A 13,407-nucleotide genomic window follows, 5' to 3' on the forward strand; every position below is an offset into this window, starting at 1 on the left:
GAAGATAATATATAGAAAAGAAAACTTATTTTCACTTATTGTTGTTGCTCATGCTCCCACACTAGCTTTCTAAAACAATGAGTCCCTTTGCCTAGCAAGACTAATGATAGTTCTCTGGATATATGAAAAAAACACTGAACAAAATACTTTTCAACAATTTTTTTTAATTTTTCTACCATGAGATAGATAAGATACCTCAGGCTCGAAGACTGCTCCACTGTACACTGGATTAGCTGTTGTTCTTCGTTTCCTCTCTTGTCTCTTACTTTGTATTTCTTGAAGGGAGAAAGACATTAGGTTAGAAATAAAAGCACTTCCAAGTACAACAAAGATCTATTTTATAGTCTAACACCAAATTAGAAATGATGAACTTTGATCTAGAATATACTCAGTGTAACATTAATGCTAAAAAAAAACCCACATCTACATTATAAAAACTGGTTTGGAAATAAATTGAATGCTACCAGTATAGTTTGAGAAAAGGCTGCCTACTCCCACAAAGCCCTCAGATGATATTTTTTATCTGTCATGTTGAGTCACATTTGCTGTTGGCAATTTAGACTAGGATCCACTATGGTATCTAAAACTTTGGTATATGTGCACTGATGCATATTATAAAATTAATGATGACAAAGAGCAATACAGACAGAAGTCATCAGGATATAGAGATGTGTGAAGATTTACTTATTTACTCCATGTATATCCTAACTTTTCATATAATGAGCCTAAGGGGAGTTTCTGCTGTACAACAAAGTACTTAAAGCTTAAAAACAACAGTAAAACTCTAAGTACAGTGAGCCCGCATCATACGCGGGTGCGGTTTATGCAGCTTTCAGCATAGGCTGAAAGCAGCATGAGGAGAAGGGGTGGCGCAACCCATAGGGAACAATGAGGTGTGCGCCAATGGCGCGTGTGCTGCTGTGCCACCGCATGCACGAGCCCCATTCATTTAAATGGGGCTTGAACATAGGCGGAATTCGCTTTACGCGAGGGAGTCCAGAACGGATCCCCCACGTAAAGAAAGGGCGCACTGTAGATACAAAAGTCAAACATGTACTTTCCTTGAAGAAGTGGAAGCCACCACATGCATACTAGATCCTTGAACTTCATGGTTTCTGAAAACAGCTAGAGAGGGCCTGACCGAGTGGTTAAGGGGAGTAGTGAATGCTTCAGTGCAGCAAGGCAAATTTCTATCATGCCTAAAGACGGCTGTGGTGAGGCCATTACTGAAAAAGGCTTCCCTGGATCCCAGCACTCTAGATAACTATTGGCCAGTCACTAACATTCCATTCTTTGGCAAGGCTGGAGCGAGTGGTGCCTCCCAGCACCAGGGGTTTCTGGATTAGATGATTATCTAGATCTATTACAATCTGGTTTAAGACCTGGCTATGGGACAGAGACAGCTTTGGTTTTCTTGGTGGATGACCTACACAGGTTTCTGGACAGGGCAAGTGTGTCCCTGTTGGTCCTACTGGATCTCTTGGTGGCTTTCGATACCATCGACCTTCTGGACCATCTCTCTGAGAAGGGGCTTGGGGACACTGTTATGCAGTGGTTCCAGTCTTTCTTGGAGGGGCAAATTCAGAGGATGGTGTTGGAGGACTCCTGTTTGATCCCTGGCCATTGGCCTGTGGCATCCCTCAAGGTTTTGTTCTGTCCCCCATGTTGTTCAACATCTACATGAAACTGCTGGGAGAGGTCATCTGGAGTTTTGGGGTGCGGTGTCACCAGTATGTGGATGACACCCAACTTTATCTCTCCTTTCCATCTGATTCCAAGGAAGCTATCTTTGTACTGAACCCAGTGCCTGCTGTCAGTAATGGACTGGATGAGGGCAAACAAATTGAAACTTAATCCAAACAAGACCGAGGTGGTCCTGATCAGTTATAAGGCAGATCAGAGAACAGGGACTTTGCCTGTGCTGGATAGGGTTAAACTCCCCCTGAAACCTCAAACTTGCAGCTTGGGTGTCCTCGACGCAACTCTGAGCTTGGATGCCCAGGTTTCAGCAGTGGCCAGGAGTGCATTTGCACAATTAAAACTTGTGCAGCAGCTGTGCCCATTTCTTGAAATGTCAGATCTGGCTACAGTGGCACTTGCCCTGGTTACATTTCGTTTGGACTATTGTACCACACTCTATGTGGGCCTGCCCTTGGAAACTATTCAGAAACTCCAGCAGGTGCAAAACAATGCAGCTAGAATGCTGACCGGGGCCAGTTATAGGGACCATATAAGTCCCTTCCTGAAAAAGCTTCACTGGCTACCAGTTCATTTCTGAACACAATTCAAAGTGCTGGTCGTGACTTATAAAACACTACATGACTTAGGTCCAATCTATTTGTATCTCCCATACAAACCAGCCAGAGCCCTAAGATCCTCAGGAGAAGGTTTTCTCTCGGCCCCATCAAGATCACAGGCTTGCTTGGTGAGGACACATGACAGGACCTTCTCAGTGGCTGCTCCCACTCTCAAACTCCCTTCCACAGAAAGCTAGGCTGTCTCCCTCCCTGCTGACCTTTTGCCAGCAAGTAAAAATGTAAATTTATGTAGGCAGGCATTTTGTATGTAATTCATAACAGGGTGGTTTTTATGAAGCAGGTAGGTTTTAGTTATGTTTTAAACTTTTAAATATCTTTATGTGGTTTTATACTGTGTGTAGATGATTTTAATTGTTTTGAATTTTACTGTGATTTTAAATGTTTTGTCTGTGAGCCACCATGGGTCCCTTCAGGGAGAAAGGCAGCATACAAATGCAATAAATAAATAAAACAAATAAATACCTTATTAATTGTGACTTAAGACTAATAAAATTCAATTACTGGGTAAATTAATGTTTAGTACAGATGTTTAACAAACCATATTTTATAATCCTTATCATTCAACCTTTCCTGTAAAATATACTATTATTTTATCTAATTCTATCTTGTATTACTATCTATTGTTTTATATGTATTTTGTAGAATGTACGCCATTGGCAGGTTTCATTTTTATTGTCTGTATGTACAGCACTGTGTAAATCTACAGCGCTATATAAATAAAGTATAATAATAATAATAATAATTATAATAATTATAATAATAATTATTATTATTGTGTATGTCCCTTCAAATCACCTGTCAACCTATGGCAACCCCATGAATTTCGTAGGGCAAAGAATACTACTCAGAAGTGTTTTTGCCAGTTCTTTCCTCTGAAATATAGCTTACAGCACCTGTTCTTTATTGGCAGGCTCCCATCTAGGCAATAACCAGAGTGGACCCTGCTTAGCTTCCAAGATCAGACAGGAGCAGATGCCTTGTGGACACTTAGACCCTAGAATATTATTTAAGCCCTCCTATAAGGCAGCCATAATGATTTTATTTACCTTCTAGATGGTCATGTGTAACCAGTCCAAGAGATACCATGAAGGCAAGTTTCTGTATCAGAAAAAGAAAAAACCAATACTCAAAATTATATCAGGTACTAAATTCATATTACACATTAACAAAATAATTATTTTTAATATTCCTCGTGAACATGCATCCCTGATATGTCTCAACAATACTTCATAAAGCAAAGCAAACCACAGTGTATATCCTTATACAACTTGCATATCCTTCATATAAACAAAAAGGATGACAGGTCTACTGAAGTATTACAGTGACATTTTACTATAGATATTCACTGCAGCAGTTTGTAAACTTTAGTTAAGATATTTGTTTAAACCACTTTAAAATTGTTTTTAATCTTTACAGATGCCATCTTTTGAATGTCAGCAGAATAAATGCAAGGAAAATTTCTGTCAATAAAAACAGAAGACACAATAAAACACACTAGATTAGCCAATTTAAACCCTTTGGGGGAAAATTGGCAGGAGTGAGCTGGTGTCAACTGGCACACAAAGGTAACAAATACCTTTAATTTTTGAGAAACATTTTACAAACATGTAAAAGCTTCAGTGATATCCTGTCCAATGATAATCACAGGTATGACTAGTATACAACTAACATATCCCAGGCCACTTAAAAATGTTTACAGAAGCTTTTCCCCCCATTAATTAGAACAGTCTACATAAAGAATAGCATGTAAGCTGGGAGTTAACAGTTCTAAACCTTTGTGATATCTGAAGTTGCAAAAGCAGGCTTCAGTCATTCGGCTCACTATGACAACCATGGCACCAGCCCCTGGCAATAGTGTTGAGCAATCAGCCTCACGCTCAACTTTGCAGGTGTACATCTAATTTATATTACTAATTATATAGAGATTCCCCCTATATTTCCAGTTATTAAGAGTAAGGGTGCAGGTTATTTATGAGTTACATCATCAAACCACCTGGAGTAACCCAGCCATGTAGCTTATAAAGAATTCCCAGCCTTCCTCCTGTTAACTAGATTACTGGATTTCTTACTTTTTCCTGCTCTGACTCAGGAGGGATAAAACCAAAGCTTCTCCTTCCCACTGGTCTTTCCCCTCACTAAACCTTAGCAGCAGTGTGATAAAGGGGACTTGGATGCTGGCCAGCAAGGGCATACAAATATTCCAAACCCCATTTGTGATTGGAGCTGTAATGGGTTACATGACTTAAGCTTTCCAGAATTAAGGATAAACTGGTACTCTGTATATTGCAGTCACTAACACTGCAAGCTGGAGAGATTGTTGTTCAAGCCTTACCTTAGGAAAGAACTTGCTAGGTGCCTTTTGGTAAGCCAATACCCTCTCAGCCTCCTTTCTGGAATACTGGATAAAAATACTAGCCTATGTTTTGGGTTGTTGTAAATATCACTAAGACAATCTGAAGCATCTGAATGCATTCTAAGTGACAGGTGCACACAATATACTGTCATTATAAACAACTCAGAAGCCTTACCTCTTCCTCTCCTGAAACTATTAATGAACAACAACATGGATAGATTTAGCATTCCTTAATCTGAGAACCTTCTTCGTCCCCACAATAATACTGTGAATAATATAATTTTTTTTAAAGAAAGAGGAATGTGATTGTTAGATGATAGTTTATTATTTGTCCTAATCCAGAAAAGAATCCTGTGAATAGCTGTACTAGTAGTACCTGTGGGTTTTCTTCTCGTTTTGGCTTAGGTGGTGCAGGAGGGGTAACCGTGTGAATCTCTGTTGGCTTTTCCTCTGTTTCTGCTTGGGGCTTGATAGTCTGCAAGAGAAACAATGATAACTGTACTTACATTTATCAAGGCAAACAGCTTGATTAAAGCAGTGTCTTTATTTACCAGAATTAAGAAAATGATAAAAAACAACCTAACAGTATTCTATATATATATATTTCCTAAGAGTGCCCTTTAAATCAATGCTACTCAAAGTCATAGTCCATGGACCAGTGGTGGTCCACAAGTCACTGGCTGCTGGTTCCTGGAGAACTTCCAGGAAAGAAAGGAGTAACTGCAATCAATGGGTTCAAATAAAGCACCATTCTCTGGTACTGTGGCAAAACTAAAAGTCTTTAGTCCCATTACATAGCTTAAGAAGCACTGTTGTAAATAATATGTTGTATTTTAAACACCATGAATACTGCTCAAAATAAACATAGCTATCTGAAATACAAAGAAAGCACACAATTATAATACACAGTAATATAGTTCAGCAACCATACCAAGTAATGAAGATCACTTTGCATTTCTGCTGGTAGGCAGCAATACTTTAAAACAAAGTAGTATATAGAAAATTACAGCCAAGGTTATGCCTTATGCAATAACTTCCTATGGAAAACTTGGTGTCAGTCATATGCACATTGTATCTCTCTCATTCATGCTTCGTTATAACAAGAATTTGCCTGAAAATTCATTCCCTACAATTCCTAAGAGATCTTCCCCCTTAAGCTGTTTTGTGTACTGATGGCAGAATCCTCTGCATACAGCATCATAAATGCTTATACAATGACTCCTACTTTATGACACGGCTGTGAAGTCACAAAATGATATCAATCTGTTCCAAGGAGACAAAAGTATTTTCAATATGCTTGTCTAGCAATATGAAAAACATATCAAATATCTTGTTTTAAATTAAGTCATGCTGGAGTGAGTCTTTGGCAGTTCCTATTTATTATAGTGTTTCTGATACCATTAACTTGCATTGGCTACCACAGAGCTATGTTTGCATGTGATATTAAGCCTCGGCTTCTGGCCTGTATGCTTTTATTCTCTTCCTCTGGCACAACTATGAAGATGCACCAGCAGCAACTGTTTCTATATTTAAGAAGGAGAATCTGGTTAGTTTCTCATGTGGCTTGTTTAATAAATTAACTTTATGCCACAGTTAATATTCCTGACATATGGATTTTTGGCAGTTAGTGCTACATAACAACAAACTGTGGTCAGTTGAAAGGGGAAACAAATGTTTCTAGTTTATGAAAGAGGGAAAAGGGGGAACTAAACTATCATTTATATTATATTTAACTGTTTGTTACACCTTTTTAAGAGTCTCTGCCCTCTGCTGAAAAATGTTTCCTCTTGGCCATTCACAAGCATGAAATCCATGTCCAAAACTGAAATCAGCTTTCCTCTGTCAACAAAGATGTAAAAGGAAGATTTTGATAACCTTATTTTTTTTACCCTCATTGACAGAGTTCCATGTCTGCTTTTCTGTGGCATTTTTAGTCCCAGCCTTTTGCTGGAAGTCTTCACCTGTTCAACAAAGCCTGTATGAACCCTATGAATGTAACCAAACTAACCACAATATTGAGTTGTAATGTTCATTAAAAGTTAGCATGTCATCTGCAAGAGTACAGACATAAATAGATGAGTTACTCCTAATTAATTACTTTTTGCAGTAACTAATGTATGCCTACATTATACTTGAAATGCAAAAAGGGATGAATGTGCTCTTTTTGCAATGTAATTGTATCTAATTTTATTCACTTCTATAGTTAGAGTGGTGTGCTGCCTTATTACATGTATACCATAAACCAGCATTTGAATTTGTTTGTTTTTTAAAAAAAATATAACTGGAAGTATTTTCCAACCTCTGGGGGCTATTTCTATGTTTTTGTTTTTTTTAAAAAATACCTATTCATAGAACTCAAATGTAAGTGATGAAAACATTTTCTCCTAACAGTTTCTCCTGACTGTCAAAGCACAGTAAATGTGTTAAAATAATGAAAACAACCACGCTTCAAAATCTGCTTAAAATGTTTGCATCTGCAAGAAAAAGGACCACTTTTTTTATATCTGAGGTTATGGTGAATTTTCTCTCAAGTACTTACATAAAATTAGCTGCAAACACTGACAACTTTGAAATTACTTTTAATTTGCAAATAAATCACTTTCACTGAAAATGTCAGTAAGATTATTGGGAAATATTCCCACAGAATATTTTGTTCTCCAGCAGCACTACAAATATTCTCCACAATATTTTGTTCTCTAGCAGCAAAACAAGCTAAATAAGTGAGCTATAATCATTTGCATATACTAATGAAATAAAATAAAATAAAAATACAAATTAACAATCTGCCTGTAAAACATATTGAGCACTGTTAAGCAGTAAATAATTAAGTTTTAGCTATACAGAGAATACATTGCTCCATTTTACCTGTTTTTCAACATTTGGTTTACTGATCTGTAGAGTCTGAGGTCCAGCAAGCCTGGTACCTGGGGCTGCTATAACAATGCTGGTGAGTTGTGCCATTGGAAAAGTTTTGGCTATGGTTGCTGTTTGACCATTGACAACACGGACTGGGTGTATGGAATTCTGCGAGGAGGGTAAGGAGGTGGGTGTGAACTTTGTTGTCAACATCACAGGCCTCTGAATAAGTTGAGGAGCAGCAAGCATAGGAGGAGGTGGGGCTGGGGCTATAGGGATGTTGTTTTGGGCAACTGGCTTAGGTCGAACCTATGCAAACACACAAGAAAGAGAGAAAGCCACATTAGTTCATATTTGTAAGAGGCATTTAACACATTAGGCTGTATCAACAAAGAAGACTCATTACAACATAGCTTTTTGTTACATTTAGTATTTGTTTCAACTTAGATATGATGTTTGCCCATGCAATTAATTCCTAATTATTACACTTTGAGTGTGCCTTATGCAGAATTCCAAAATCTGAAATATTCCAACAACTGTTTTTGTAGGTTTTTGAGACTGTGGCACTTTTGCTTTCTGATGGTTCAATGTACGCAAACTGTTTCCTGCACAAAACTATTGAAAATATTGAACAGAATTACCTTCAGCTATGTGTATAAGATCAGTGGTGTCCCAAGGGTTGGTGTCAACTGGTGAGGTAACTCATGGTGTCACTCCCCCATTGACCCCTCCCATTCCACACCATACAGAATCCTTAGTAATGCTTTTTTGCACTAATGTTACTTGTCAGTTGTAATTCCATATACCACTAAATGTAATGCTAATAGTTGTGACATAAACAACTAACACAATTAAAATTATTCCTTTTAATTACAGTATCATACACACAACCTAAATGTATTTACATATACATAGTGAAGATTTGGTTAAAATGTGATGTTTTTAAAGAAAATTTAAAAATAATATTTTTTTTCAAAAAAATCAATTTAATTTTTTTAAAAAAATTAAAATTTTGAAATATGACATTTTAATTTTAAAAGTTCTAGGACTTCCCCTTTCCCCTCCCACTGAGCTTCACCCCACTCCTAGCATCTCTTAAAGCATTTTAAAGGGAAGCAGGTGAATGCCACAGCCCATTCCTGCCCAAAGGTAGGTGTTTGAGGAGAGTGGTGTCGCCCCCCCCCACCTTTAGGGTGTCCCCTGGTGCAGTCCACACCCCTAATGATGCCACTGTATAAGATACATATGAACCATAAATTAATTCTATGTTTAGAGTTGGGTCCTGTTTCCAAGATATTTCATTATATACGTACAAATACAAGTATTCCAAATCCCCCAAAATCCCAAACACATGTGGTTCCAAGCATTTTGGATAAGGAAGACTCAACCTGTATTATAAACACCTGCATATTTCTATAACAGTGCCACTGATAATGTAAGTAAAAACTGTTCATATTATTCATACTGTTATTCATATTTTAATATTAATAGTTTAAAGGGACTATATTGGTTTTGGAAGTGCAAGAAGCATACAGTGAACTTGTAATACTATATTTTAAAAATATCATTGCGTCGTAAAGAGAGTCATGGTGTAGTGGTTTGAGCACTGGACTACAACTCTGCAGATCAGGGATCAAATCCCCACTTGAGCAAAAAAACATCAGAGTAACTCTGGGCAAGTCACACTCTCTCAGCCTCAGAGGATGGCAATGGCAAATCCCCTCTCAAAAAAATTGACAAGAAAGCCTTATAATAGGCTCACCTTAGGGTCACCATAAGTAAAAAATGACTTGGAGGTACACAATGACAACAGAAGGAAACATTATAGATACAAAGTATGCTATAAAAAGCAAGTGTATTTGAATTACCAATAAAAATTCAGACTGTTTAGGGGAAATTCACAGGTATGTTAATTTAAATATTTGTCAAAGCAAAGGATGCACAAATTGGAACTCAGCTGATTCAGATGTTTATTTCTAGGCAAACTGTCTTGGCAAGAGGAGCAAATTCCTAAATTATATGATTCTGAAGTCAGGCATTACCTATCCTTGAACTCATCTAACTTTTCTTGTGGACCAGTACAATGGCACAAGACATTGGTCTGGCGCATCTATATTGTACCAGTTACAAGTTCTACAATTTCTGTTGTCTTTCATGATGACATTATGGCTAGGTATCTGGACAGCAGCTCCATTAAAGTAACAGTGGGGAGAGAGAGAAACTTAACCTGAATGATATGCAATAACCTTTGAAGCTGGTGGCCTTTTAAAAAACAATCTGCCATGTCAGGCAAAGAAATAAAAGTGTGTTGTATCTAGACCATGGGAATGGAAGCAGCCAAGGGAGTACCCTTACAACAGTAATGCATACAGAGAGGGGGGAGAGAATTCTATCACCATGGCACAGTGGAGAGCCACAGGGTCTCTGTTGCCCTCAAAGTGTCCTTCACTTTAAACTGTCTAAATATCCTTGACAATAGGCCCCCATTCCTGTAAGTGGTCCCAGGCAGCACTCTGGCTGCAGCATTTTGGATCCTGGACGTTTCTGAACAGTTTTCAAAGGCAGCTCCACACTGTACAATAGTCCAACTGGAGCATAATCAACGCATGTATCACTGCAGCCAGATCTGAATTCTCCAGAAATGGGTGCAGCTGGCATAACAGTATTACTATTAACTGTGCCTCTTCACTCTCGGGCATCAAAGTTTCAAGGAATACACCCAAGTAGCAAGTTTGATTTCGGGGGGGGGGGGGGGGGGATAGCACAGGCTGAAGCATATTTCCTGATCTTCCTCTGCTTTGTCTGGATTACAGTTTGTTCACCCTCATTCAGCACATTACTAGCAGCACACACTGGTTCAGCACTGCAATAGCTTCTTTGGAATTACATGAAAAAGAGAGAAAGAGTTGGATGCTGTCCGTATATTGGAAACACCAAATGCCAAAACTCCAGATAACCTCTTCCATCAATTTCATTTATATGATGAACAGCATGGGGGGCAGAACCAAACCTGAGGGGACAAAACCAATCCAACAATCTACTGGCCAAACACCACTTTCCAAGGTCACCTTTCCAAGAAGGACCAGAGCCATTGTAAAACAATGCTTTCAAGTCCTATCCCAGAGAGGTGGTCCAGAAAGTTACTATGGTTGATAGTTCCAAATGAACCACTTCTCATGTCCCATTCTCAGCACACATTTATTTATTTATTTATTTATTTATTTAATTTCTATGCTGCCTTTCTCCCAAAAGGGACCCAAGGCAGCTCACAATATAAAAACACATTAAAACAAACAAAATTTTAAAAAGACAACTAAAATAACCTAAACAAAACACTACAAAGTTAAAATTTTAAACATACAAAAGTTTTATAAAAACATAATCTAAAACACCCCCCACAAATAAAATCAGGCTTGCATGATTTTAATAAGCCTGCCTGCATAGAAACGTTTTTACCTGCCGGCAAAAGGCCAGCAGGGAAGGGGCCATTCTAGCCTCCTGTGGAAGGGAGTTCCACAGGGTGGGAGAAACCACCTAGAAATCCACCCACATCTCTCTGTATCATCCACCAAGGCAACTAAAGCTGTCTCTGTCCCACAGCCTGGCCTGAAGTCAAATAGAAACAATACTAGAAAATCCTCTTCATCAAGAAATCCCTGGAGTTGGGAGGCCATCACACACTCCAGAACAGTGATTATCAACATTTGGGCCTCCAGGTGTTTTGGACTTCATTTCCCAGAAGTCCCAGTCAGTATGCTCATAGTTCAGGAATTCTGCAAGTTGAAGTCTCAAAAATGTAGAGGACCAAAGAGTAGTTGAGAACTACTGCTCTAGAACCTTGCTCCAAAATGATATTGGAGACTGGCTGGCAATTCTTTGGTAGGATAGAGTTCAAGGAAGGTTTTTTTCCATTAACAACCTCAACACAGCCTCTTTCAGGCAGGATGGAAAATTACAAATGTGATGACTTTCATTTTTCCAATGATCCTCTCCAACACAAGCTGGGAGAACAGCAGCTGTTGCATCTCATTCAAGTTGAGCTTCACTGATCATGGATTTGTTCCTGGGCACAATACAGTTAAGGTCCAGACTGAAAGATTGTACAGTTTCTCTGTATGTGACCCAGCTGGAATTTTAAGAAACAAGGAAGAGGGCTTTCTCTCAGTTCCACCATTGTCATAGGCCCATCTAGTGAGGATCTGAGAGAAAGTCTTCTCAGTGGCTGCCGTGAAACTCCCTCCCAAAGGAGTTTGGCTTTGGCTCCTTCTCTACTCTCCCTTTGCCAAGAGGCAAAAAGTGTTTTATTTAAACAAGGATTTAATGTTGAATTGGTTGTGGTGAATCTTTTTCATGGAGTGTATGTTCTATATATTTATATGTATCTTTTATCATTTAAAATCATGTTACATTTTCTAAAATTTAAAAGTGTTTTAATATAATAACTTGTAATTGTTTAATTTTTAATTTTTGAAATGTTTTAGACTTCATTTCCTAATGAAGGTTTTTAGCTGCCTCTTGTTTTAGCCTTGGGGCCCAAGCTAGCAGAAATGTAGAACATAAATAATATAATAATATATCTTAGAAAAATAGCAAGTAAATTAATATCAGCTATTGAAAATGCTAAGTATGAACTATTCCTCATCATATCAGGGGACAGAGCAGAAAAGTCACAAAATTAGTTGTTAAGCAGCATTTCTAGATTATATCTGGACCTTTGTATTAAAGAAGCAGGAAATAAGAGCAAACTACATTAATTTGATTACAAATAGTTAGTCTTCGTTCAGAAAACTGGCAGAGGATTCATATGCATATAACAAAGAAACCATGAAAAATATACAGAATCCCAAAACCTAACAAATTACAAGAAAACTGATTATCTTAATTTTATTCAATTCTTAGAAAACTAAGGAGAACCAACAGGACAAACCAAAACATCGTGGAGATTAAATTTTGAAAATATATATGGAAAAGAGTTCAAACATTACCAAATGCTTGGAACATCTGTTGTTATTTTTTTCCCCCAAAATCAAAGTCATGTTTCTCAGTCTACTTTTTCCTGCAGATATGCATATTGTTCATTTTATATATCTTGCATCCTTTAGAGCATCCCTCCCCTTCCCTTGTGTCAGGTTTGGGTAGACTCACCTGTGGAAGGAAATTTGGACGAGGTGTGAGTCTGGGAGGAGGGATGAACTGTGGCACTTTGATGGGCTGAGGAGGTGTAGCTTGAACCTGCTAAACAACAGAACCATGATCATGAGGAGAAGGAAGACAGACTAAACAAAGGTATGTGTTTAATGAATTATTACTGTATTTCAAAGCTCTGCAAATACAGCTTGCCCCATAATAACAGAAGCATGCAAAAAGCTTTTACATTCATGTCATTCTGATGAAATGGTCTTACTTATGAAGTTAATTGTTCTTTTGATTTACCAAGATGTAAAATCTGAGACTTCACTGTTTTTAGAAATAAATCAGTTATCTCTGAAACGTTTGCATTGTCATTTATGTTTTATGAGTCAAACTCATGAATAATCAGAAAGTGTTGTAAGTCTGCTGCCCATTCATATGGAGATTCAAATGATGTTCAATTGTGCTAAGGCTTAGTAACGGGAAAATGATTTGAAATGTTTGATAAGAGGGCATAAACATTCATAATCAAAATAGCTAAAAGGCTTGGCACTTACACATATACTTTGTAAATTGTCTCACATAGAAAGTTTTGGAACTTGTAGAATATGGATTGTATACCAAGTAATTTACTAGTGAAATGGTCCAGTTAGGGCTGTAAATATAATTACTCAAAGCTGCAGCTTTGGATCAATTCTTATGTAGGTAGAAAAATTTTGTGTCAGATGTACTTTGTTTACATTTCTCATC

General features: G+C 37.8%; 1 protein-coding gene across 2 annotated transcripts in view; it reads right to left on the reverse strand.

The window, feature by feature from the left end:
* PHF21A (PHD finger protein 21A) overlaps nucleotides 1-13,407 on the reverse strand; it is a 188,622-nt gene that overhangs the window by 20,547 nt on the left and 154,668 nt on the right. Inside the window, exons 8-12 of one of the 2 annotated variants that reach the window (XM_042452798.1) lie at nucleotides 12,673-12,759; nucleotides 7,537-7,836; nucleotides 5,048-5,146; nucleotides 3,365-3,416; nucleotides 196-275 (exon numbers count right to left, since the gene is read on the reverse strand). In XM_042452798.1, the coding sequence (XP_042308732.1) occupies nucleotides 196-275; nucleotides 3,365-3,416; nucleotides 5,048-5,146; nucleotides 7,537-7,836; nucleotides 12,673-12,759 (618 nt within the window). Of the gene's footprint in view, nucleotides 1-195; nucleotides 276-3,364; nucleotides 3,417-5,047; nucleotides 5,147-7,536; nucleotides 7,837-12,672; nucleotides 12,763-13,407 lie in introns of both variants that reach the window. The other variant, XM_042452786.1, reaches the window with a different exon arrangement.

The sequence above is a fragment of the Sceloporus undulatus genome, chromosome 1, assembly GCF_019175285.1.
Source record: "Sceloporus undulatus isolate JIND9_A2432 ecotype Alabama chromosome 1, SceUnd_v1.1, whole genome shotgun sequence".
NCBI lineage: Eukaryota > Metazoa > Chordata > Lepidosauria > Squamata > Phrynosomatidae > Sceloporus > Sceloporus undulatus.